Source organism: Azolla caroliniana, unplaced genomic scaffold (assembly GCF_043228905.1).
Source record: "Azolla caroliniana isolate FFs.n. ecotype wild unplaced genomic scaffold, voAzoCaro1.0.p SCAF_17, whole genome shotgun sequence".
Taxonomy (NCBI): Eukaryota; Viridiplantae; Streptophyta; class Polypodiopsida; order Salviniales; family Salviniaceae; genus Azolla; species Azolla caroliniana.
The window spans coordinates 18,415,535-18,443,081 of record NW_028230452.1 but is presented as its reverse complement, the minus strand read 5'-3'; the positions used below and the strand labels follow the sequence as shown (position 1 = coordinate 18,443,081).

At 43.6% G+C, this 27,547-nt stretch overlaps 2 protein-coding genes across 2 annotated transcripts; both read right to left on the bottom strand.

Annotated features, from left to right (window-relative positions):
* Positions 1 to 8,001: 8,001 nt before the first annotated feature.
* LOC147853390 (uncharacterized) lies at positions 8,002 to 10,242 on the bottom strand. The gene has a single exon (XM_087332859.1). It carries the CDS (start codon positions 10,240 to 10,242, stop codon positions 8,002 to 8,004), a length of 2,241 nt encoding a protein of 746 aa, XP_087188985.1.
* A 14,365-nt stretch (positions 10,243 to 24,607) lies between these two features.
* Positions 24,608 to 26,291, bottom strand: LOC147853389 (cytochrome b561 and DOMON domain-containing protein At2g04850-like). The gene is made up of 2 exons (XM_087333574.1): positions 26,107 to 26,291; positions 24,608 to 25,675 (listed from the first exon to the last, which is right to left on the bottom strand). Exon 2 carries the CDS (start codon positions 25,669 to 25,671, stop codon positions 25,075 to 25,077), a length of 597 nt encoding a protein of 198 aa, XP_087189700.1. The 5' UTR covers positions 25,672 to 25,675; positions 26,107 to 26,291; the 3' UTR covers positions 24,608 to 25,074.
* Positions 26,292 to 27,547: the final 1,256 nt, after the last annotated feature.

Sequence of the window (27,547 nt, the reverse complement as noted above, 5' to 3'; positions counted from 1 at the left end):
CCCTCAAACCCTAACCGTAGAAGGAAAAGACGAAGGAAAAAGGGATAAGGAGAAAGGGAGGCTACCAAACCCTAACCCAAGAAGAAGAGGAGAAGATGAAACCTTAGGGTACACCCCTAGAAGACAAAATGGGCAACCCCATAATAAGCCCTATTCCTCCCCTCTTATAGAGGACAGAGGCACCTATATTAACATTACATGCTTTTTTTATTTGCTTTTAACTAAAAAGGAAGGGGAACAAAGTACTCCTTGGTTTGCACCAAAGAAGAGGGACTTGAACTCTACACCTCTCTATATATACTTATTAGGCCTAACCACTAGCCTACTATAAATTATCTATTATTATTATTTTTCATTTACACATGACTTTATGAGATGTGTGTGGAACATCACTCTTTCTCACACTGAACACGCCACACCATGACACGGTTAGAGGGCTACGGTCCTAGCCTAGTAAATAGGCACATTTCTTGCAGTTAGTGTCAGTCGCTTGTATGAGCATTGAAGTCCATGTCAGTACTTCTGTCAATCCTTTTAAGGACTTGTATAAAAGTGTTCTCTGAACACATTGTATGTATAGAGTGATATTTTGAAATTGAGTTTATGATGTTCTGCTCTCTCTATCTCTCTCATGTACTCTCTGTATGTTTTGAAGCTTCCATTAAGCCTGTGTATATTTTCTGTTAACATCTGGTGAAGTCAGTTAGATCTTCAAGCTTCCACACATAAGTCTTTTCAAAGATCAAGTCATGTTCTAAAGGATGCTCTTCTCCCTATTGAGATCTTCTTGAGTTCGTGTTAAGAGTCTATTACTAATCAATAGACCAAACTAAAGTAAAAGAAGGAAAATAGAATGGATAGAAGAACCCGTTCCACCCGACCACCCTCGAGCTATGATCTAGACATAGCCAACCTACCACCGACATCCCATACCGCCGGATATTAGGATGACTAATACCTTGGAAGAGATAAACATGGTCGTCGAGGCCGTCGAGGCGAAAGCCTAGCCCGCACCACCGGTGTCTAAGACAACAGCCTTCCGACGTAATGTCATTATGAGGGTAGCTAAGCCTCATATTTATACCTTTTCCTAGGCCTCTTGAATAGATGTGCCTTTCTAAAAGGCTCCCCACTCATTGGTTGTCCAAATCATGATAGTGCATGCACCTATCATTCCTTCTATCCAATCATTAGTCCCCTTTTTAACATTAGTGAACGTACCCTTCACTAATGTAAATATTGGTGACCTACACTCACCAATGTTATGTGTACATAACATACTCCCCAACTTCAAAAGATTGCACTCTTGCAATATAAAGTGAGGAAATTGTGCCTTAAGAGTATACTCGCGTTCCCATGTGGCATCATCAATAGGTTTATCCATCCATTTGATCTTGAATAGCCGAATCTCTTTAGAACGTAAACGTTTAGTACGAGAATCAAGAATTCGTTCAGGAACATGAGGTTTGTAAGAAAAATCCTCTAATGTTACAAGATCTTGGATTGGGATGGTGTTATCACCAGAGCCTAAAAATGGTTTTAGACGACTAACATTAAAAATAGGATGAATACCAACGTTACGGGGTAAGGCAAGGTGATAAGTAAATGACCCAACCCGCTTAAGGATTTCAAATGGGCCACAATATCGTGGGGTTAACTTAGTGCACTTACCCGTAGACAATGACACAAAGTTAGTAGGGACACGCAAAAAACTTTTTGACCAATAGTAAATGCACGAGGACTATATCAACTAGGGCACGTGGTTGAAAACCATACATCAACATAAAAGGACTATATCCAGTGGATGTATGTTTAGAGCTATTATAGGCAAATTCTAAGATAGGAAGGTATTGGTCCCACTTAGAAGGGGTTTTTGCTACATAAGCTCGAAGCATGTCCTCAATAATTTGATTAACTCGTTAAGTTTGTCCATCAGACTGAGGATGATCTACAGAACTCATGTTCAACGTAGTTTCTAGTTTCTTAAAGACTTGAGTCCAAAAGTCACTAGTAAACTTGGAATCTCGATCACTAACAATATCCATCGGTAATCCATAAAAACGAAATAACTCATCAACCAATTGATAAGCTAATTGTTGAGCGGTTACCGTGGTTTTGGTAGGAATAAATCTAGCCAATTTTGTTAGTTTGTCAACAACAACCCAAATGGCATCATGACCCCTATGTGTATGAGGTAAACTAACAATAAAATCCATCTAAGGGAATATCTAAGGGATGTAAAAGACCAGTAGCTTTAAGTCGTTCCGACTTATTAATCTGACATTGGAAGCATTGAGTTATGAATTTATGCACGTCAGAGCGCATCTTAGGCCAGAAAAAAATACTCGAGATGAGAACGAGTGTGCGTTGTATTCCAAGATGACCAGGAGATGGTGCATCGTGACATTCATGAAGAATTTTCTATTTTACGTTTGGTAAATCTGGAACACAGACCTTTTCACTATGGTAGAGAAAACCGTTTGTAATGTGAAAGGTCGCCTTCGAGGGTAGGGTGCTAGTATCGGCATCTAAACCAAATTCGGCTTTCGTCCAGTATTTTGAAAAATACCTGTCATCAAGGTATTTCCCTCGAAGGTGATCTAAAAGATCAGATTTTATTTCCATGAAGCTAAGCATGTTAACTTCTTTAATGCGACTAAGAGCATCCGGAACAATGTTCATAGAACCCTTGCGATATCGTACGGAAAAATCAAAATCTTGCATAAGGTTAGCCCAACGTCCTTTACGACCAACAAGATCTGACTAGTCACAAAAATACTTCAATGATGATGGTCTATTGTAACCACAAATTTATTTCCATAAAGATAACGCCTCCATGTTTTAAGTGCATGTATTACCGCAAACAACTTTTTATCTTGAACCGAATACCGAGATTGAGCAGCATCAAGCTTCTTACTTTCAAAAGCAATAGGGTGACCGCCTTGATAACAAACGGCACCAATAGCATAATCAGTAGCATCGGTTTCGATTGAGAAAGGCTTAGAAGGGTCCGGTAATAGAAGAGTGGGAGCCTGACACATGCTCTTTGAGTGTCTCAAATGATTTGTCAAGTTGTTCATTCCATGCAATTGGTTTGACAGACTTATGTGGATGACCTTTTAAAAGGTCAGTTAATGGCGTAGTCAATTTGGAATAGTTACGAATTGATTTTCGTAAAAATCCAACAAACCCTAAGAATGATCATAGCTCACGAATATTACGAGGAATGGGCCAAAGTTTAACCTTTTCAATACAAGAAGGTTCAATTTCAACACCATTTTCCGTAATTAAATGACCTAGGTACACAATAGATTTTTGGAAAAAATCACATTTTGAATATTTTGCATAGAAAGATTTGTCACGCAACTTTTGCAAAACAAATTGAACATGTTGAACATGATCTTGCAAGGTACGGCTATATATCAAAATATCATCCAAGAAGATGACAACAAAATCACCGAGTTGATCTCGGAAAACGTCATTCATCGCTTGTTGGAATGTGGTTGGAGCATTAGTCAACTCGAAAGGCATAACTAAAAATTCATAATGGCCATAGCGCGTACAAAAAGCGGTTTTAGGAATATCATCCTCGACAATGCGAATCTGATGATAACCTCTCCGTAAGTCAATTTTCGTAAAATATCGGGCCCCATGCAAACAATCAATCAAATCATTAGCACAAGGTAACGGATATGCATTTTTAATTGTCATTTTATTCAAACGGATGCTTTCTTCTTGGTCATATGGAAGTGGTATTACGTTTTCTTTTCTTTTCTTTCTTCTTTCTACCATCTTCTTTCTAGTTACACAAATTTTCGTTTAAATTTTGTATGATTTTCTAGTAATTGTCATTTACCCACCCACAATTAACTCTCTTTCTTGCCCTTATTTTAAGTTCATCTACACTATTTACGTACGTTTAATGGTGTAATGATTCATGTAGACTATTTTTTAATATTGAGTGGGCATCATGCCGTTTTTTGAACGATTTTTTCCAACGACTCATCTAGGTTTAACTCATATTATCGAGCCTTAGAACTCGAGTAAAACCACATGAGTTCCCCTATTGATGTTTTACTCATAAATTTGAGTTCTACATCTTTGTACACAACACCACCGCCACTTGTATCAATTTGTGGCTTATGTCACAATTGTGCAAATTACAACCACCATATTGGGATGTATATGTGCATACCTTGCACCATCCATTTATTTGTGACAATTTTTTTTTAGTATGTAACACATGGGTTTTTTTGGCCCTTGTTTTCGTCACTGCTTGATTCTTATGGGTAGTGCCTTATTTTATCGTTTTTGTCATAACATTTGCTTGTTACTCGCAAGATTAGAATATTACTTGCGAGTGCACTTGTTTTTTCACGTAATACACTTTCTCAACCATATCAATACATGTTGGGTTGGCATTCTAATATAAGGCTAACTAGGAAACTACGTTGATGGTAGAACCATGGTTGAGCCTCGGGGAGCCGCCATGATTATTCAAGATAGAGATCTGAGAAAGACATCTTAACTATGTTTCCCCCATGGTTTTTGAAACACCATAGTGTTACCATAGTTATCGGATCTTGAATCACATCTCATATGTCTAGAGGGGTAAAGACGTGAGATGCTTTCTTGGTAAAGTTCTTACAATCAAAATTTCAAGCATTCATTTTGCTTGTGTATTTTCTGAACCTCCTTATTTATATTGCATACCCACAACGTGCATCATGGAACAAGTTTTGAATGTTGTTGGAGCAATTTCTCCGACCGAGACCTGTCAACTCCAATCCGCATCTCGCACACAAGCTAAGATCACCATTGAGCAATTGCTCACTACTACCTTGAATCAATTGGCCGAAATGAGGCAGGCCAATATGGCATTGGAAAAGAAATTCCAAGAATTGACTATTGAGTCCAAGAAAGAAGGTGAACCTTCTTTCGTAGTAATGCCATTCAAGGGAGATAAGAAAGAAAGAACCGAGGAGGCCATTAGCACTTGGCTTGGTCGTTGGGAGTCTCACTTTGAGCTCCACCCCAAGCCCGATGCTATAAAAATTGGTTACATCGGTCGTGAGTTAGGTGGCCGAGTTGCTGCTTGGTGGCGCGGCCTAAGAATCGCAAAGAACTTACCCACAACTTGGGAAGTTTTTCGTGGATGTTTTTAAGAAATAGTTTTTGCAACCACCTTCTCAAACTGAACAAGCGCAACACTTGTTCACGTTGTTGAGCAAGCCATTTACCTCTCTCGAGGATTATGTGCATCATGCTTGGACCCAGATCCAAAAATCGGGACTTACGGGTGAGAAATGGTTTGTTGCTTGCTTCTTGAATGGTATTCCTAATGGGGATTATGATTGGATTGTCCATGACAAGGACCCCACAACTTTTGAGGAAGCCATCAACATTGTACTCTGGTACCATAGGACTTCCGAGAAAGACCACAATAAACCCGAGTTCGCCAAAACTCCGAATGTCATGTTCATTGGGAAACGTAAGCAATCCAATGACACTCTTGACCACGACTCCAAGAAACCTAACCTCTTCTGTGCATATTGCAAGAAATGGGGCCACACAAAGGATACCTGTCGTCGTCTTGAGAGGAAGTCAATGAACACCCCTCCTCAAGACAAATCTACGAGTCACACAAGTGAGTCTTTTGATGTTGTTAAAGTTCATACCAACCACTTAAGTTCATGTGAATGCACTTTTCCTTCACATTTACTTGGACCTAATGATTTACTCCGAGCAGTCGGGTATATCAATGGAACACAAGCACATTTCTTGTTTGATTCCGGTAGTTCTCACAATTTTCTTAATGATCACTTTGTGCAGCAAATGGAACTCCACATAAACGCAAGTGATCATATCTATCAAGTTTACATGGCAAATGGAAGTGTTCAATACATCAGTGGCATTGTTTGTCAACTGCCAATTCAAATAGATACCTATTTAGAGAAGCTTGACTTTCATGTTATGAAACTACAATCCACAGATGTCATTTTAGGATACCCTTCTTTGTCCATTGATTGGGTTAATCACTCAAATCACATTTGAACTTAATAATGGTAAACATTTTATTCAATGTTCCAAACTTCCTTCTCGTTCACTTGTGTCTTCTAAATCTTTAAGTGAGTATTCAAGTTCATTAATTTATTCGTGTGTAATTGATCCTGCGCTTCAATTTTATTATTTTAATATTGACGCCACACAATTACCACATTATGAACAACGATTACTCGACTCTATTTTAGACGATTTTCAAGATGTGTTTACTAACGAATTGCCACTTACTTTACCACCAAAAAGTAATGTGGACCATCAAATTGAACTCATTCCTGGTGTTGCTCCTATGAGCATTGCACCTTACCGACTCAATCGATTAGAAGAGGATGAGATCGCTAAACAACTTAAGGAATAATTGAGTATGGGCCACATTAGGTATAGTAAATCACCTTGGGGTGCGCCAGTTCTACTAGTTAAGAAGAAGGAATGGATAGAAGAACTCGTTCCACCCGACCACCCTCGAGCTATGATCTAGACATAGCCAACCTACCACTGACGTCCCATACAACCGGATATTAGGATGACTAATACCTTGGAAGAGATAAACATGGTCGTCGAGACGAAAGCCTAGCCCGCATCACCGGTATCTAAGACAGTAGCCTTCTGACGTAATGTCATTATGAGGGTAGCTAAGCCTCATATTTATACCTTTTCCTAGGCCCCTTGAATAGATGTGCCTTTCTAAACGGCTCTCCATTCATTGGTTGTCCAAATCATGATAGTGCATGCACCTATCATTCCTTCTATCCAATCATTAGTCCCCTTTTTAACATTAGTGAACATACCCTTCACTAATGTAAATATTGGTGACCTACCCTCACCAACGTTATGTGTACATAATAGTTCGTACGCTCACACGCTCTCCGGAGCTCCAACTCCACCATTGTCGTGTGAGGCCTCACCATAGTCACCCGTTGTACTGTCTGTTGTGTGTCGGCTCCATGTCGTGGATGTACATTGCATTGTTTCTCTCTATAAAGAAAACCTAAGCAAATCATTTCTGGAGTCTTCTCTCTCTCTCTCTCTCTCTCTCTCAAATCTGTGTGTTCTCTTCTCCCTCCTTCCTCTATTGCACCCGGCTCTTCTCGACAATGAAGAGGGAGTTGACGTCATTGTGAGGTATTGTTTCGCATCCCATTAGGGACCCCCCCCCCCCCCCCCCCTATGACCGCGCCAATGAGGATCGTTCTAAAGGAGGCTCTTCACCCCACTAAGGTCTTCTTGAGTTCGTACGCTCACATGTTCTTTGGACCTCCGACTCCACCACTACCGTGCGAGGCCTCCACTTGCAGTCGTGAGCCCGTGAGCTCCCCGACCAAATGCTCGCCATGGTCAGAGAGTTTGTGGGTGAAATATACATTCTCTCTACATTGGACAATAACATTTAATAATAAGACAAAGTTTATAAAAGAGAAGGTGTTGATATCGTTGAGGATCTTCCTTTGAAATACTATAAATGACATGAAAAAAAACTAAAGTGATACCATAACTTCAATTTGGCCAAAAGAACTTTTTTGGTAAAGTGGGAGCTTGCATGGTGATCCCTAGTGTATTCAAATTTGTATCTAAGAGGAATGCATGTCATGAACCATGGTTAATCTCATGCCAACATGAACTTCCTATCAATAATGCAATGTAGTTTTTAGATGAAGATGTCAACATTATTTAGAAATCAAATTTTGGCATTTGCTATGATTTGTAATAGCACTATAGAGGTATATATAGAGGAGCCCAAACACGATGTTTCAATTGAAAGTGCATTGAAAATATTTTTAAATGAAATTTGTGCTACCATCATGATCAGTGTTGCCTTTTGACGGCTAACATTGCCTGTCATGAGAACGGTATTCCAAAAATTTTGCCCGTCAAATTGACGGTTTGTCAAAAAAAATGCCCTTCAAAAAGTAAATACATCGAATATTTGTACGAAACAATATATTATATCCTTCTATCCTTTGCATCTTTCCAAATTTCATGTACACGATCCCATTGTATTTCTTCAATGCGTGGCTCATTCAATGAGACTCGCATTAAATCATCTAAATGCTCTATATTCAATCGATTTCTTTTCATCTCTTTGATGAGATTTTGCTTAGAGAACCCTCTCTCACACGAAACTGTGCTAGAAGGAATAACCAAAGTAGCTTGCCATAATTTCATCAAATGAGGGAAACTATCTTGCCAATCCTTCATTTTGCAAAACATACGCCAAGCTTCATGCATAGTATAGCCTTCACAATTTAAACGTAAAGTGTCAACAAACCTATAGAGTTCCATTTCACAAGCCTTTGCATCATGTGAAATTTGAGGACATGCATTGACATCAACATTTGGCTGTAAGTGAGAAATCAAAATTCCCAACCATGTCTTTGCTTTACTATCCCTAATCACATCATCATCTGCATAATGGCATGGGCTGAATAATTTTGCTGCATTGAAGAGGCTTAAGTCAGGGAATCTTGCATTTAGTCCATCAATAACATTTTGCACATAATTTTGAGATAGTTTAATACAACTTTCAAGTGATCCATCTATAAATGGCCTCATTCCCTTAGATTTTGCAATATTGGGATTTGGATCATTTTGACTTGCTTTATCCATAGGAATTTGTTTGAAGTATAGTTCATGTCTATATGTAACGCCATCTTTATCCTCTATTTCCAAAAACCCAACTTTAGAACATCTTAAGAACTTGGATAAATACATTGTTCCATCCGCAAATGTGTCATTTCTCAAGAAAGACCTCCGCAAATTAGAAATTGTAATATCAATTTCTGCACCAATTGAAGTTACATCCAAATTCTCTTTTTGAAGTTTCAAGCTCAAGATATTCATCAAATGCAACACATCAGCCATCATACAAAAGCAAAATTGCACACTATAGATACAAGCTTTATTATACCACTCGTTTAAGTTCTCTTTCTTCCAAATAGTAAGTATTGCAGGCATTATACTCACTAGTCTTTCCATGACTTGACCACGTGACAACCAACGAATATTATGAATTTGTAATGGTCTATGAGCATCCAATTGCATTTGTTCCAAGAGCTCTAAAATTTCATGTGTCCTTTTGGTACTATTGTTAGCCCATGCATATACCTTATTTGCAATTTTTTCTACAAGAATGAGCTCAGGGATATCTTTAGATACATCTGAAATAACCAATGCTTCTCTATGAGCAATACAATGTACACCAACCAAATTTGGGATATCATTTTTCATTAATGTTACTGTTCCAATTTCACTACCAATCATTGATGATGCACCATCAGTTGCCAATCCGATCAACTTGTTCATGTTGAGGCATCGATCGCCTAATAGATGCTTAACATGTTCATATATAGTTCTACCTTTACCATTGGGAATTTTCAGCAAACCCATATATTCAGTTTGCTTAGGCCCACAACCACCACATTGCAAATATGTAACATACATAATGAGATGCAACTCTAATCCATTGTCAGTACTTTCATCTAGCATCAAAGAGTAGTATGGGGAATTTATTAGGTTTGAGCTTTGAATTTCTAGAAGATATTTCCCGAAGGCAACCAAAAATTCATATCCCCCATATCTACTAGTATAAGATATATAATCATGTTGCTTAGGCATATTAGGCACCTCTAGTAGCACAGCCAAATCACATAATTCTTGGTATGTAGCGATAGACAAATCTTTTTTTGCAATAAAGTACATGAGTTTCATTGTTGTTATGACCTTATTTTTGTTAATATCATCTAATTGTGATACATGCTTTGGGATGGACATTGCTTTCCCTTCAACATCACATATCCACTTTGATGCACATAATTTATGACCACTTGAGTTGACATGGGTCAAAATTGCATCAAGTTGCAAAGTAATGCATCCAAAACCAAGACCCCAAGGCCCAGGACTAGCGTATTTCTCACACCATGCACATTTCATTAATGTTTTGTCTCCTTGCACAATGCATCTTATCCATGGGAATTTATCTCTCCATGCTTCACGGAATTTTCTCTTAGGCTTTTCTTTAGTTATATTAGAGGAACAACTCTCTCGAGTTAAACTCTCTAAATCAGTCCCAAACATATCCATATCCTCATTTAAATCATTGTTTAGATTTATGTCATTGGTATCGTTGGGTGGTTTCCATGCAAACATCGCACTGATGGTTCGTTGGTTTTTTCTTTTAGGAGCCATAATTATTCTGAATAAGAAGAAATGGGTCATGTAAGAAAAGATCATACCATCAGTTCAAAACAATCACTAGCATCATTAAACCCATACATATTAGTTATGACCTGTTGGGCAATGAGATTTTACATGAATATAATTCCCAAACTTTTGCCCTTAAAGAGGAGAGCAATACTAGTTTTGATGGACTAGTAAAAGAATTTGGGTGGATCAGAACAACAAGGGTTTGAAGTGGAGCATCGGGAATAGGAAAAAAGTCAATGGACGAGGCTCAAACTCAGATGTTAAGGTGTGAATGGGGGGGGAGTCACGTATTAGAATTTAGAACAAAAATACGAAGGGTATCAGCTGTAATTACGTGATACTACACCAAAGGGTATTTTGTAATAATATTAACCCAATAACAGATATTATTCTTCCAAATTCCAAGAGGAAATATTTTCCTTGAATTTATTTATTTATTTGTTGGTTTGTTTTTATGCTGTTTGTATTTTCGTCACTGCGAGTTGGACAGAGCTTGAAGGTCGAGAATAAAAGAAATAAAAAAGGAAAAGAGAAATAGAGAATAAATGTAATTTCTCACTTTCATCTTCTTTTTGACTAAATTTTGCTTCTTTAGTTTGCTTGTTTTGGTCTAAATTTGGGTCTTCTATTTATAGAGACTCTCACCATTAGGGTTTGATCTATCGTCTCAGTTCCTTGGATTGAATTTCTGGAGATTTCTTTTCACCTATTTACAACAAACTATTTGTGAATTCTCGAAGAAATTTCATCGTATATATATACCTATATTATAGCTGGAGAAATCAAAGGGTATAGAAGAGCAAAAGGAAGTAGGGGAAACCTGTTACCGGCCGGCAAGGAGTCCAAAATACGGAGTGAAGGAATTAATTAGATATGGTTGTAAATGAGCATAGTGTGGACGGACGGACTGGAAACGGTATGCCGTTCCAGATCCGGACGGATCCCGAATAGGTGCGAGAGGCACCGTTTTGTACTACGGGCCGGAAACCTATTTAAAGGCCCGGACCCTATTGTAATGACAGCGGATAATTAATAGAGATTCTGATAACCTATTTAAAGGCCCGGACCCTATTGTAATGACAGCGGATAATTAATAGAGATTATGATGTTTATACTTCTGTCTTGATTTCCGTTCTGTAATCACTGTTATATCTTACGCGTGTAATTAACCAAAGCAATCTAATCGTGTAACCTACGTAAGTCGGTGTAATCGTTGAATCTTAATCCTATGCCGTAATCACCCTTTGGTGAAGTGTCTCCGTGACACCTTGTGTTAGGCCTTGTCCGGCTAAGCGAATAACACAGTTTTGGCGACCACGATCCTGCTTTCTCGCAGCGAACGACGGTAATGGATGACTAGACCAACGCACGACTTGGTTACAGACCGAGCTCGACGCATCGCCGAACGGCAAAGACGGCGTGAGACTTTCCAGCAAGCAGCGCAGGAAATTCGCTCGGATCGTTCGTTCTCCAACGAGATCCGGAGAGTCGTGGAGGAATCTCTCCGGTTACGGCAAACTCGCGACCAGGACGACGGAAGCAGTCTAAGTAGTCTCCGGGAAACCGAACGACTCCTGGAGGCGCTGGCAAGCGGAGAAAACGAGGCAGAAGCCTTTTCAGCCTACGAATCGGATTTCGAAGGGGGATACAGCGTGCACACGAACTACCGGAGCAGCAACGATACCCCCGGCGGCCCGGAAGACGACGGGTCGGATACCGTGCCGACTCCAGAACCGGAACCGCTCAACCAGGGCTATCCGGAACCGCAAACGGAAGCCGTCAACCCACCAACACCGGAAGTGGAAGAAGCAAAGCCACCAACACCGACGAACGGACCGGCAAAGGTACCGGAAGAAGAGCCGGAAAAAGGACCGGCAAAAGAACCGGAAGTGGAACCGGAGAAAGAACCGGAAAAATATCAACAAACGCCACTAAACCGCGGCTTAATACTGGACGACGACATGCCGTTCCAATACTCAAAGTACCGCGATGATCCGGATGCGGAAGCGCATGTGGATGACTTCGAGCAGACATGGGAAGCAAATCACACGTCCCAGCGAATGACACCGGAGGAAGAAGAACGCTCGAAGATAGCGGAATTCGGAGTCACGTTGGAGGGACCAGCGACACGATGGCGGCGGTCGCAGGACCCGGCGACCATCACAACATTTGCAGAATTAAAAGCAAAATTCTTGCATTTTTTCCACAAGGAGGTCGACCAGACGACAATGGTGGGCTTGTTTTATACGATCCGGCAGGAGGCAGGGGAAAGCATTCCCCAATTCGTCATCCGTTTCCAACGAATGCATAGCCAGCTTGCCCGTGCACCCCCGGAGGAGGAATTACGGACGATATTTTTAAACGCACTCCGGGAACCGTTACGCACGGTGTGTACGGTGATCGACTTTCGAGGATGCACCATCGATCAGGTCATTGACCGGGTCAGAGAGATGGAAAAGACAAGCTCATGGCTTACGCTGGGAACACTGCAACGGGCGTTACCCACCGAGGAAGATCTCCGGTTCCGGCAGGCAATTCAATGCACAATCTGCTTGAATGCCGGACACTCGGCAGTAGAGTGCACCATGCGCACTCAGTGTGTGATTTGTCAATCCAAGAGTCATACAACGGACCGGTGCGAGTATAACCTGTTAAACCGACAAGCACCACCCGTCCGACGAATCGAGCCAAGAAGCAGCCAACACGAAGATGAAGATCGTTGGCAAAAAATGAACCGGTACCGACCGGCACAGGATGTCCGGTACGGAGACAGGCAAGAGAATGATGGCCGGTACGGGAATCGGCGTGATAACTACGACCGGTATGAGCGATCGGACCGTTATCGAGAGCCCAACAGGCGACACGAGCAATACGACAGAGACCATTCCCCTGGTTACCGAAGGCACCAGGAGGACTACGGCCGATTTTACGATCCACCACGACCGGACTACCGAAATAAACATAAGAATAATAAGAAACGAAATTTCAAGAAAGGTGGTCACCCTAAGGACCCGGAACATGGAACCCCAAGGAGCCAACCGGCACAGAACGCACCACTCGCTACGGGACCGACTCCGGCTAACAGCAATGCTGAATCCAGCAATACCCGTAAAGAGTACTGCTACTACTGCAGGCAGGAAGGCCACTACAGTAACCAGTGCCCGGTAAAGAGCTACGAGAAACGACCAGCAGTTAATATGGTGGTTCCGGAGGTGGCGGATTTACAGCAAGTAACCACACGGTCGAAAGGCATGGCCAAAGAATGGGAAACACAAGAGGCCATACGAAAACAGGCGACGGAATGGGTGAAGGAAGCCAATGAAAGAAACGTCGCGGACGCGGAACGGCAAAAGGCGAAGACCATAGGGAGTGCCGGCGGTAGCCACCCAGAAAACGAGACATGGCAAGCACTACAAGAATGTCAGATCACGTTACCACTAGGAAGACTCTTGCAGCTCGTGCCGCGATTCACAGAAGGACTAAAAACGGTCATGACAGACGGTATAGCTCCACCAGCACCAGTCCTTTTCTCGAATCCGGAGGAGGGACCGACGGTGGTGGACACTAGTAGTCCGGTGATCACAGCCATTGTCAAAGGGCACGAACTTCCCGGCACAGTAATCGATGGAGGTTCCGGAGTGAACGTAATAAGCCTTCGCACGTGTGATGCCTTGGGTATACATGAATGGGAGCCATGTCCGTTCTGGCTACGGATGGCGGATACGAGCTCTGTACGGCCGACGGGCTTAATACGGAAATTGGAAGTCACCATAGGAGGCCACACATTTCACATCTCGGCTGTAGTGCTGCAGCTACAGGCGCAAGGCGCGTACCCACTGCTGCTGGGCAGACCATGGTTGAAAACAGCACACATCAAGCAAAATTGGCGAAAAAATATGATTACCTTCCGGCGCGGAAAAGCCAAGGTCCGGGTACCGACACAACCACGGACGAGCAACGGTAAGGAGTGCACACCGCTGTATGCGGAATGTGTGAACATGCTTGAAGGATTGGCGGACGACGAAGAAGCCCGGTACTTGGAGGAACATCCGAAGATCGTACCACTCTTCGAGATTGACGTAGCTGAAGCCGTAGCCGCATACTTGCCGCAGCGGGACGACACCGAAGCCGAACCAGACAAAGATGCGATTCGGGAATTACGGCAAGCACAGGAAGCGTTGGAACGGGAAATGGCCGTTTCCCAAAGGGTAAAAGCATCCCAGCTCGACGAAGTGAACCTAGGAAGCAAAGACGAATCAAAGCCGGTACACATCGCCAAAGAAATGAAGCCGGAAGATAAAGCGGCGATGATCAAACTTCTCACGGAGTTTCGCGACGTATTCGCCTGGTCATACGAAGACATGCGAGGGCTGGACCCTCAATTATATCAGCATCAGATCCACCTAGGCAAGGACGCGAAACCAGTGGCGCAACGACGTTACCGAATGAACCCCAACTACGCCGCCAAAGTGAAGGAGGAAATCGACAAACTCCTAAGAGTGGGCTTCATCCGGCCGGTAAAGAAAGCGACGTGGCTGAGCCCCATCGTCGTCGTCCCCAAGAAGAACGGTAAAATCCGTGTGTGTGTTGATTACAGGAAACTAAATGCCGCCACAATTACGGATGCATTCCCTCTTCCGTTCACGGACGGAGTACTGGATGCCGTCGCCGGTCATGAAGTTTATAGCTTTTTAGACGGGTTCAGCGGGTACAATCAAATCCGGATGCACCCGGACGACCAGGAAAAGACAGCGTTCGTTACCGAATGGGGGGTGTTCGTGGCCGAAGTCATGATGTTCGGCCTAAAAACGGCACCAGCAACTTTCCAGCGAATCATCATGGAGATCTTCGGCGAATACATCCCTGCCTTCATGCAAGTTTTCCTGGATGATTTTGCAGTCTATAGCCGGGGAAAAGACCATTTGCAGCACCTACGGTTATGCCTTGAAAAGTGTAGGTTATACCGGCTAAGCTTAAATCCAGCAAAATGCATCTTTGGGGTTTCAAGTGGAATATTGCTGGGACACATCGTAAGTAAGGAGGGCATTGCGGTCGACCCGGACAAAGTAAACGCCATACTAGGGGCACCGGCGCCGAAAACGGCCAAAGCACTAAGCCGATTCCTAGGACAAATCCGGTGGCACAGCCGGATGCTCCGTCACTTGGCGGACTTGGCGACACCATTACACACCGCGGTACATCGGACACCGTTCCAATGGACGGATACGGAGGATAAGGCATACAATGCCCTGAAGGTTCTTTTATCACAAGCACCCGTCGTGCAGCCTCCGGATTGGAGCAAGGAATTTCACGTGTTCGTGGACGCGTCCGACATCGCTATTGGCAGCGCCTTAATGCAGCTTACGGAGCCCAAATGGTACCGGCCGGTATATTACGCCAGCCGGAAGCTGTCCCAAGCGGAGAAGAACTATTCAACGACGGAACGGGAGGCTCTGGGCATGATCTACAGTGTAACAAAGTTTCGTCACTACCTATTGGGAAGGAAGTTCTCCTTCCATGTGGATCACTCGGCGCTCCTCTACTTAGTTTCCAAGGCGTCCCTGACCGGTAAGTTGGCCCGTTGGACCTTACTGTTGCAGGAGTTCGAATTCGAGATTTTTCACCGGCCCGGTATCCAGCATGCCGTAGCAGACTACCTGAGCCGGTTAGAGTCCGGAGAACCAGGCGACGGAGTAGCGGATGAATTCCCGGACGCGGAGTTATTCCGTATCACCCCGGAAACGGCAGCGGACGACACGGTGGCATCAGAAGATAAATGGCTGACAAACATGCACCAATTCCTAAGCACGGGTCTGCCACCGGAGGAAATGAACCGGGACGAGAGGAAACGACTAGCGGTGCAGAGCCGCAATTTCTGTCTGTTACGGGATACTCTCTACCACAAAGGAGCAGATGGAATATGGCGACGGGCAGTCCGTAGTGACGAGAAAGAAGTAATCTTACGGGAAGCACACTGTGGGGTTGCCGGAGGACACTATGCCGGGGAAGCGACGGCGAGGAAAGTATGGCAGAGCGGCTTATGGTGGCCCACGACGCTAAAAGATGCCGTCAAGTATGCTAAGGAATGTGACCTATGCCAACGAATGGGCCAGCCTACGGAGCAAGCACGGATGCCACACCAACCGGTACTTCCACTAGAGCCATTCCAGAAGTGGGGGTTGGATTTTGTCGGACCGTTCAAGCCACCGGCAATGAGAACGGGTAATCGTTATGTCATCGTGGCAACGGATTATTGCACGAAATGGGTGGAAGCTAAGGCCCTGAGAGACAACACCGCGTCATCCACAGCAAAATTCCTGTACGAAAACATTTGGTGCCGATATGGATGTCCGATTGAATTAATCAGCGACCAAGGAGGCCACTTCCTCGGCCAGGTAGTGGAAAGCTTAACAACGTTCTATGCCGTGGTCCATAAAAGAAGCACACCGTATTACCCACAGGCGAACGGGTTAGCAGAGTCCACCAACAAAACGCTGCAGAACATTCTCCGCAAAATTGTCAATGAAAACCGGACGGACTGGGACACAAAGCTCCATAGTGCGCTATGGGCGTACAGAACGGCATACAAAACGAGTATCCGGACAACGCCGTTCCGGTTAGCATTCGGCTTAGAAGCGGTCATGCCGGTCGAGTTTCAGGTACCAAGCTTACGGATCCAACTACGGGAACGGCTGAATGAAAAGAAGTCGGAGGAAATGCGGCTAGCAGCACTATGCGAACTGGAGGAGCAACGGCTGGCCAGCATCCTACACATGGAACTGGAGCAACGACGACGGAAAGCGTTCGTTGACCGTCACCGGAAAGGTAATGAGAAAATGTTCGAAATCGGAAAGCCGGTGCTAGTATTCCAAACGAGGATGGGCAAGATGCCGGGTAAACTCCGGTTCAGATGGACAGGCCCTTATTGGCTGACAAGGGAATACAACGGGTCCTATCAGATAGGGACACTTGCCGGGGAAGTAGTAGGCAAGTGGGTGAATGGATTTCGACTAAAGCCCTATAAAGGACCGATGCCAAAGAACCCGTTTATGCAGCTCACCGGCACTATACCAGGAACCTGTCCGGGACCGGTACGGATCGATCCGGAAGAAAAAGACGACAGGGAACCCGTAGTAGCGACGAAGGAAGACACGGCAACCCGTAAGGCAAACGGTCAGGGTCCGAAGGGACCTACGGATGTGTAAGGTCACACACCGTCATTAAAAATTTAAAAAAAAAAAAAAAAAAAAAAAAAAAAAAAAAAGAAAGAAAATCATTAAAAATCGAGGTATGAACGGGTGTGAAAGCGAGGCGCGAAAAGGTACGTAGTGGGCATTTAAGAGACGCCACGCTACTTAATACTAAATTGGTACACGACGTGTGCATGCTCGAAAAAGGCGCCAAAACGCACAAAGAAGAAGCAGAACGCATGGAGACCTTTTCATTTCGCGAGCCAAGAAGCACAGAAGCACCAAGACAGTGGAAGCTGAGCAAACGCGAACCTGCACACAGAGAACCTCCGCGCTCAGAACGCTCTCTCTCTCGCTCCTACTCTCATCACCACTCTACCTCGCCATCTTCCCTCGACCTTGAAGCAGACATGGAACCACAAACGCTGTCGGAAGCGGCCAGGAAATGGTTCAGGCAAAACGGACTGGAGGGGTTCTTGGCCATCATGGAGGCACCGCCGCACAGAGAAGCCGACCGGGTCATCAAAGAGCTCGCCACAAAGGTCATCACCGAGGAAGCGATCCGCGCGCTAACAGGCCTTCCGGAGGGAGGAATCTTTCAGATCGATAACCCAACCTCGGAGCAACTCACCCGATATTTCGGTGAGTACTCTGTTGCCGGCAAAGGCTATCGGACGCAGGGCGGCGAAGATCCGCTATTCAGGGAGATAGCTCGAGTGCTCCATGAGTACGGTTGTACCCCCGACCCCCTGTCATGCCAAAAAATCGGGCAGGGATGATCATAGCCACCTATGAAGGGGTCAAGGTGGACTGGCCGGTGTTGATTGCAGACGGGTTGTGCATGGCAATCGACATGGTACGGGGGAAGGACGGCAAGGAGGGCCGGAAGCTGTGGCACGCCGTAGCTCAATGGATAACATTGCTCGTGCCGCCGGTCGAGACCGTCCAGCCAAAGAAGCGGCCAAGAGTATCGGAAGGAAGCACCTCGAAGCCGGCGTCCAAACGACAGCAGCTGCTGGCGTCGAAGGCGACGAAAGGGAAGAAACGGGCCCCAGAACCGGAGGAGGTGTCACCGGTCCGACCCGTCAAGATAACCTTACGGAGACCGGGACAGAAGGAACCGGAACCCTTGACGGCACAGAAACATGCCGTGACACAGGAAGAGGAAACGGAGGAGCCAGAAGAGCACCTCCAACGACGGTTAAGAAGTAGGACCGCCGAGACAGGAGGGGAGCGGTCGTACCCGCGAGAGGCAGAAACGCCCCCAACTCAACCTGAGCAAACCACAAGGGAAGAACCGGAACCGGTCCGTAGGGAACCGGTCTTGTCGACTTCTATAGAAGAAGTCAGTCCAACGGCTCCGGAGACGGCGAGAACCGGAATTCAACAGCCGGCGAGCCCAGCCAGAGCACACGGCGGCCAAGGAGTAGAACCAGAACGGCACATGCAGGCACTCAGGCCAGACAATTCCACAGGGAATGAGCCGACCCGACCAGTACAGCAACAAGGCACCAGTAGCATGTGGCTACGGTGGGTAGGCGAGCAAATCGCCGGAGTGGTCGAGTATATAGAGGCGGAAGAGAGAGCGCACCAGGAACGGTTACTCGTCACAACCGTAGATCTAGAGACGGCCCGGTCCAGAATCCGGAGCCTTGAACAAGACTTGGACAGGGTCACAAGGAAAATGGCGCAAGTGGCTTTGACAACACAAGTCCAAGCACCGGTGACTCCGGGCAATGTACAGAATAAAGCGACAGATCAACCTGTACATAGCAATCAGACCCCGGCAACGGAAACCGTTCCGGGGAGAAATGCGGCACAAGCCCAAGAGCTTGCGGATTTAAAGGATGAGCTTGCTGCCCAAGAAGCGCTGAGGAGCCGCGAAAGAGAATTGAAGACGGCAGCGGAGGCAGAACTCCAAAAGACTGCTGAGAATCTACGTCGGGCCGAGGAGAGCTTACGGAAAGGCCACCAAGCGTACGACCGGCTCAAGGAGGAAAAGGAGAAAATGCTGCAAGAGAAGGACAAGCTCCGGAGGAACGCCGAAACAGAAGTAGAGCGCCTGAAGGAGGAACTCCGGCAGGTAAAGGACCGGGAGGACCGGAACCATCGCCAGCTCAACGGCAAGCTCAAACAAAAAACGGAGGAATTTGAGCAATTGCACCGGGAGTATAAACGGTTGCAAACGGAGCACAAGGAACGGACGGATGAGCTCCGGCAAGCAGTTGATCGGACCGCAACCGCATTCGCCAAGGAACAAGCGGAAAACAGAAGACGGTTGGAAGAGGCGGAGAAGGTTCGGACAGAGCTCCTCAGGCAACAGCAGGCGGAAAAAGAAAGAGCGGCGGAGGTACTGCAGAGGCTGCAAACGACATATCAAGGGCAGCTGACGCGCTACAGAGAGCAGGCGGAGGACACGGCAACCCTCATCAAGCAGTTGAAGGAGGAGCGACAAGTGGTGGAAAGCAGAGCTCAAATGGGAGCAAGTCGCATCCAAGATATAATGCGGGCCTGGTTGAACCAGACCAAGAGCTTGATTGACAACGGTTCCGTCAAATGGTGGACCAAATGGGCCACGAACGCGGCGGAACTCCAATTGCTCCGGGCTGACGTAGAGAACCGGCGGAAGGAGGGAGATGATTGCTATATGCTGACTTCCGAAGACTTCACCGGCATAAGGGATGAGCTTGCCGAAGACTTTCAAGCCTTGGCAGAGGACCAACTAGAGCAAGTCCGGCAACTTGTAGCTCAGCTGGACGACGACAGGCTGGAGGCGCAGATCCAGTTTGAAAGCTACGAGAGGTCCCGGATCCGGGGAGAGAAAGAACGAGAACCAGTTACGGTCAACCTCAGTGATGAGGAACCGTTACTGGAAGGAGACCGGACCGGAAGCAGTCAAACGGAGATGCCGGAGCCAGAGAGACAAACGGAGCAGCCGGAGTCAGCGAAACAAACGGAGCAGCAGCAGCAAGCAGAGCAGTCGGAGCAACCTCAGTCCCAACCGCAACCACAGCAGCAGCAGCAAGCACAGCCGCAACAACCACAACCGGAAGAACAAGCGGAAATTCTTGAACAAAGTAATTTGGACAATTTGGGTGAACAATGAAGGGGCCGAGAAGGGTTCGACGTACAAGGTACTGTCCCACGGGCGTGCCATGTGTTACCGGCCGGCAAGGAGTCCAAAATACGGAGTGAAGGAATTAATTAGATATGGTTGTAAATGAGCATAGTGTGGACGGACGGACTGGAAACGGTATGCCGTTCCAGATCCGGACGGATCCCGAATAGGTGCGAGAGGCACCGTTTTGTACTACGGGCCGGAAACCTATTTAAAGGCCCGGACCCTATTGTAATGACAGCGGATAATTAATAGAGATTCTGATAACCTATTTAAAGGCCCGGACCCTATTGTAATGACAGCGGATAATTAATAGAGATTATGATGTTTATACTTCTGTCTTGATTTCCGTTCTGTAATCACTGTTATATCTTACGCGTGTAATTAACCAAAGCAATCTAATCGTGTAACCTACGTAAGTCGGTGTAATCGTTGAATCTTAATCCTATGCCGTAATCACCCTTTGGCGAAGTGTCTCCGTGACACCTTGTGTTAGGCCTTGTCCGGCTAAGCGAATAACAAAACCAACATACTTCAGAAACTGGAGAAGAAAAATCAACCGGAAGAGCAAAATCTCCAGCCAGTGCCTAATCAAGAAGCTGCTAAACAACCAGGTTTTAATCAATATGGCCAAACAAGTCAACAAGTTGGGTATGGTCAACATCAACTCACGAGCTATAACCAACAAGAATCTGCTCCAACCTATGGGCAAGGGGGTTCCTTTCAACCAGGGTATCCCCCTCAAGAGGATTCAACAGGATCTGGTGGTTCTTCTCAAGGTGGTTATGGACAACTTCAATCTGGATATAATACTCAAGGATATGGTACTCAAGGGTCGTTGCCAACTAATTATGGACAACCAAGTAGTTATGGCCAACAACCTTCTAGCTATGGAGCTTCACAACCAGGATCAAGTGCATTATATGGTAGTCAGGGGCCAATACAACCCCCACCAAACTATGCTATTCAAGGGTCTATTCCTCCACCACAATCTGGTTATGCTCACCCTACCTCAGCTCAACAAGGCTATGGAAACTCGACAAGCTATGGAAACACTTATGATGACCATTCTCAAGGCACTGCTCAGCATGTATACAATCAAGGTGAGGGGAAAGGTGGTGTTAGTACTGGTGGTTTGGATTCAAGTAATGTGTCTGTTGCATCTGGCGTGGTCTCTTCCACTACAGAGGGCTGAAATCAAGTAGAGAACTTTTGGTTGCAATTTGGTGGAGTGTCATCCTCTGCAGAGAGTTGAATGAAACCTATGAGGTACTAATGTTTATTTAATCATGGAGATTGTGTTTTTGTTATCTAAGACTTTGCTTCCGTTGTGGAAGAGGTCAGTACATTTTGTTGTTTCTTTTTCAGTGCAAATGTTATGTTCCCCCCTCTTGTTTCAGTTAGTTTTTAAGTGACTATTTGAGTAATGACAATCACAAAACTATTTGAGTAATGCAAAATCTCCAGCCATTTTTGTAGAAGAGCAAAAGGAAGTAGAGGTAGCACAAGCACCTGAACAAAGTGAAAACAGAATTGAAAGGAAGATACAAGAAATTGGCCAAGTATGTCCAAAAAAATGAAGATTGGGTGCAATTAGAAAACTGTAGACCAACGTGCACATTCTGTCTTCTAACTGCAAGACGAGAGATCAGTTTCTTAACTTTGATTTCAGACAAGCAGAAAGATAGTATCCATCCACTGAGAAGGCTGGTTGTCAAAGTCATAAATTGAAATATAAAAGCCTCCGGATCCATCTACATATAATGGTGACTTGAATCGCTTCTTGGAATTTTTGTTTGGCAGTGTTCAGGTCTACGAGTGATGCACATATCACAACCATATAAGACAGGAATGAATAATCACAACTATTCAGATGATATCAGTCATTCTGGAAAGACTAGCAGCAAAAATGGATTGGAGAGAGAGAGAGAGAGAGAGAGAGATAGAGAGAGAGAGAGAGAGAGCTACCTTAGATGGTTGAGGAGGACTGCTGCAGGAGATGTTGAATCTATGAGTAGCTGGCAACGAGCAACAAGCTTCCAGCAAGGTGCAGGGCTGAGGGAGCAACGAACAAACAGGGAAAATGGGGGAAAATGGGGGAAAATGGGGGAAAAGGGGGAAAAGGGGGGAAAAGGGAAGTAAAGATTCATAATTTAGACTCTATTAGTTTTTTTACCTTTTTGTTACACACATAGTTATTAGTGACATATGTGAGCCTTTCAAATTCCTACACTCCCAATGCAACTTGAACAATTTGTTCCTACTACCTAGGACTATACTACTATAGTATTGGTCTTAGTAAAATTTGACGGTATTATGAAATTTTAAGCCTTCATTTTTACGTTTTCATAAAACATATGCCCGTCAAGATTGACGGTTTCATTTTAAAATTAACTTTCATATACAGTTAAATTTGCCAAAAACGTTCAAAACGGCCGTCAAAAGGCAACACTGATCATGATGTATCCTTGTTCAATTGATGATTGGATGTAGATATTTAATTTCTTAAAGCTTTTAATTTATTGGTCATTATAGTTTAATATTAGTAAGAAAGAGAGGGGATAGTTCAAACATAGATGTGATTTTGATAGAAGTGGTTCAAATATAAAAGCTCTCAGCTGTAATGATGGATGACAGATTGAGTTTAATTATGACCCACAAGTTTATGTCAAACTTTAACATGTCATCACAAACTATGTAAAACCATTGTCCAAATAAATATAAAGTTTGTATTATAGACTCGTGTCAACACAAATCTATAAACATATTATTGTAAGTCATAATGCATGGAACAATGTTATCGATATAATTCTGTAATAGGTTTCAAGTAAAGATATAATATTGTTTCTTGTGTAAATCCTTTCATAAGCAACAGTTGTCATAGTCAACTCCCACAGAATAATGTGCATCAACATTAATGGGATTAAAAGGTCGGTAGAAGTAACATGCAACTTGATAAGAAGAGCAAGGTTTCGATAAATGGCAACTTGAAAATTTTGATTGGGGGAAAGCATTCAAAGAAAATTGCAAGTATGGATTTCAAGGACAAGGAAATCCTTGTTATTATATTCGTAGAACGTCCTTAAATATAAAGAGAGTAGTTACCTAAACACATTGTACAATATCGTGGTACCTTGATCGAAGAAAAGTAACCTTGTTGAATTGAGCTTAAGAAAGGTATTTGCTTGCCTCAAATCATAAAGAATCCATCCACAATCAAGAAACATCATGAGAGAATTGAGAACACCTTGATCATCTAAATGATTCATATTACCTAAAGGTTAAAATGATGTAGGTAAAATATAGGTGTAATAATAATCCATGGCAAGATATGGAATATGAACTCATGGAAAATGGAGTAGAAAATATTCATGCTTTATTTTTGTAGCAATGAATGATTCACTAATTTCTCACCATTTAAAACCCTTGTAAAGACAAGTGTCATTGGCAAAACAACCTTATTTAATAAAAGGGTAAGTGAAGAGGTAGTTGAGCTAAACCTAAGGATATAAACTTAATTGATGAGAAACAAGTACATATCTTTCCTTATACAATTTCCTTCAATTAAGAATAGGGTGATACAAATGAGATGTGGGAGTCGGGACACCATGGTAGGGATATCGTATTCTTTGGTTTATATGCGAGATCTTTATACCTAGGGGTGTTATGCATGGCAACATACACATCGATGAAATATATTTAAATTTACAAGGGTATACAAGAGCATGGTCATGAAACTAGAAGCAATGTACCAAACTTGAGAACTTTGACAAGGTCAAGTGTTCAAGGCTCATATAAAGGTTTTGTATTAGAAAAAGGGTAAATGATTGTACTAGATGAAGGGAGGACGTTAGAGGAACAATACGAGCCAGAAGGAATTAGGTGTAATATGAAAGGAACCAAAAGGCCATTCTATGCCACAAAACGGTTGGGAGCCTTGGACATGATTAAGCCCCCTATGCTTTCTGGAAGGAATGGATGATGAATTTACAACATTACTCTATGTGGTGATAACTTTGGCACAAGATTCACAACAGGAGAGAGAAACTTTACATGAAATTATGGGAGAAGAATAATATGTGACAATTAGAATGACCTAATACGGGTCAGCTCTAGAAATGGTTATATGTAGACCTAGGTGACCAATATCTTGGTTGTTGGCTAGAGTCTATAGTCTTATATAATAAACATTATGTTTCGTCTTGGACAAGAATGTGGGTTTTGGACACATCATATATATCTTGTAGCTATTGAGTTACATGATTTAACTATATCATTAAGTTCCTTAAGTAAAGTATTTATCTTCACCAAATTGATAAAGTGGCCATCCCGGAAGACCAAAGGAGTGAGTAACAATGTGTGAATGCCAATAGAGCGGTCCGAAGTCATCCATCAATTTTCAAATGGGCCCCTAGGAAAGCTCTCCTAGTAGTCATTCTATTAATCATGAGACTGCACCGGACAACGTGATGGCGATACGGGCGGGCAAGCACACAAGCGAGATGGCTAAAAGGAAACATCGAGGGACGTGAATCCGTGGAGGTCATCCGAGAGAAGTGTGTGGGGCTGAGGCGAAAAGTTAACCACGGAAGGTCCGCGGTTCCAGATGAAATTAATCGAAGTGGTGGACTGCAAAAGCAAGGCCGCGAAGATGGAGACGGTACCGGACCCGGAGATGTGAACCCCAAGGGAACCCGGCCGGATCGCCAAGTCCACGGGGCTGCACCGGACTTGCTTCGATCGGATGGCCGTGGGGCTGAGCTTGTAGGGGAGGACGGTGCTCCCGTTGGCGGCTCGGAAGGCGACCAATGCGCTGGAGCCCATCATGCCCCAGCTGGAGGGGTTGATGCCCCACCCAACCCATCCTCGAGCCGTCGAGAGCTGCCCCGTGAATGCGACCTCGAGGAGCCGTGACTGCGAATTGTAAGAGTAGGCGAGCCGCGCACCTTGGCTGCCGAGCTCCGTGCATCGGGAGTATCGCCGGTTTTGCCGGCCATCCCACACCACATTAGGGCAAGCCTCGATCGTAATGGCGGCAGCCACGGTGGCAATGGAAAGGATTAAGGCCACCACAGCCACCCAATGGGTGCTAGATTCTCCCATCTACCTGCCATCAAGGGGGCATAACCATGTAAAGAAAGAGCTTTGGATTCAATACATACATGTACATATGTATATTTGTCCATATACAAAAGGAAAAAAGGGCAATACATACACACATATATGTCAGAACAAGCACACATCCATGCATACATACATACATGCATGCATGCATACACACACCCAATACAATACATATATACATACGTACGTATATACATACACACACACACACACACACACACACATACATACATACATACATACATACATACATACATACATACATACACATACATACACACACACTACAATACATGCATGCATATACACATACACGGTGCAATCATTTGCCATGTATGATCCCTAGCTTCATTCTTTTACGTATCATTTATCGTCACGAAAAGCATCCCAAAGATCTATGCTTCAGACGATTACCCGTGACACGCGTCTATGTATCGGAGATTCGAAAAGTGTGCTCTCCTATTCCCGAAATGCTTCTGTATTTGAGCTCTAGATCATTACCATAAGATATATATGATTAGAAAGCTTAATTCAAATAATTCTTATGATTCGAGGTTAATCTTCATATGATTTTAGAACTCCAACTTCGACCAAGCATATATATAGGCAATTTAAAAAATAAGCAGATAACCCTTTTGAAATTCGGATACCTTATCATTTATATTTATTTAGAACGATCCAAAAGGCTAAGGTCGAAGATCCTTTGTGGTAGTGTATTGAACAAGTCGTGCATGCCTTGAACACTCTTTCTTATTCTCCTTTTTTTAGCCCATAGAATTATCGGTGGTAATTAAAAAACATGTATGAAAACTCTTTGTGTACGTCCACTGTTTAGTCCAAAAACATGTTTATCAAGTCAATCAAGTCACCGTTATGTATGATGTTTCAACTAATCCACATTACTTCTCCATCGTTGACGGTTCCATTGACACCAATCATTATGCCTTGACAAAAACAAGTGTCTACACGATCTTACCCAATCTCATTATTTTGTTTTGTTTTTGGGTGTATCATGTTACATAAACTTTTCGTAAAATTTCCTTCTATACGAATATTATTTTAGCTTTTATGTGAATGATTGTTTTATAATGATACATTCGCTCTATTTTTTAATCAACATGGGAAACACAAGGAGTTGAACCCTTCTAGTAATCCAATGCCTTTTTGAGATGATAAGAACATGGAATTGTTGCGTCTGATTTAAGTTGACCAAATTACTCGAACCGTAATATGATTGTTGTTGAATGTCAATTCAATGCTTCAAGGTTACAAAACCTTAATTTTTTGCAAACTCAATGATCATTATATTCATCTCATAATATGCATATAAAATAAACAATTATTGTCATTGTTTGAAGGCGGAACATTTTGTAGTCCCCATTGTTGATGTTACATTTCACCCAACTGCAAGAATATATGATGTTGCTTGAGCCACAATTCTATATATCTTTGTACTTTCGAAATGTGCACAATAAGATTCGCGTTTCATTTATATAACGCAGCCATCAGTTTATTATCACAATAAGTCATATGTAGGACCAATTTACATATATTAAAGCCAGAGTATGTTGAGTTGTTGACAATCTTTTGCAACTCTAATGAATATTACCTTAAGATATTTTTTGGTCATTTATTAAGGATGCATGTAATAACAAAAACCTCATGTGGACTATTGTGGCACCATTGATGTTCCTACCCCATCGGTGCTTATATTATCTTCTAAGAAATAAACATCAGGTTAAATTTCAACGAAGACAATATGAGTAACCAACTTGAAATGATCATTGCATTCTAAGATCATCTAAAGCATTGCTTTATAAGTTGGGATTTGCACAATGGTTGCATTCCTTTTTTA

Excerpts from the sequence above, each read along its gene's own strand:
- LOC147853389 (XM_087333574.1), bottom strand. The coding sequence starts at position 25,671 with ATGGGAGAATCTAGCACCCATTGGGTGGCTGTGGTGGCCTTAATCCTT.
- LOC147853390 (XM_087332859.1), bottom strand. The coding sequence starts at position 10,242 with ATGGCTCCTAAAAGAAAAAACCAACGAACCATCAGTGCGATGTTTGCA.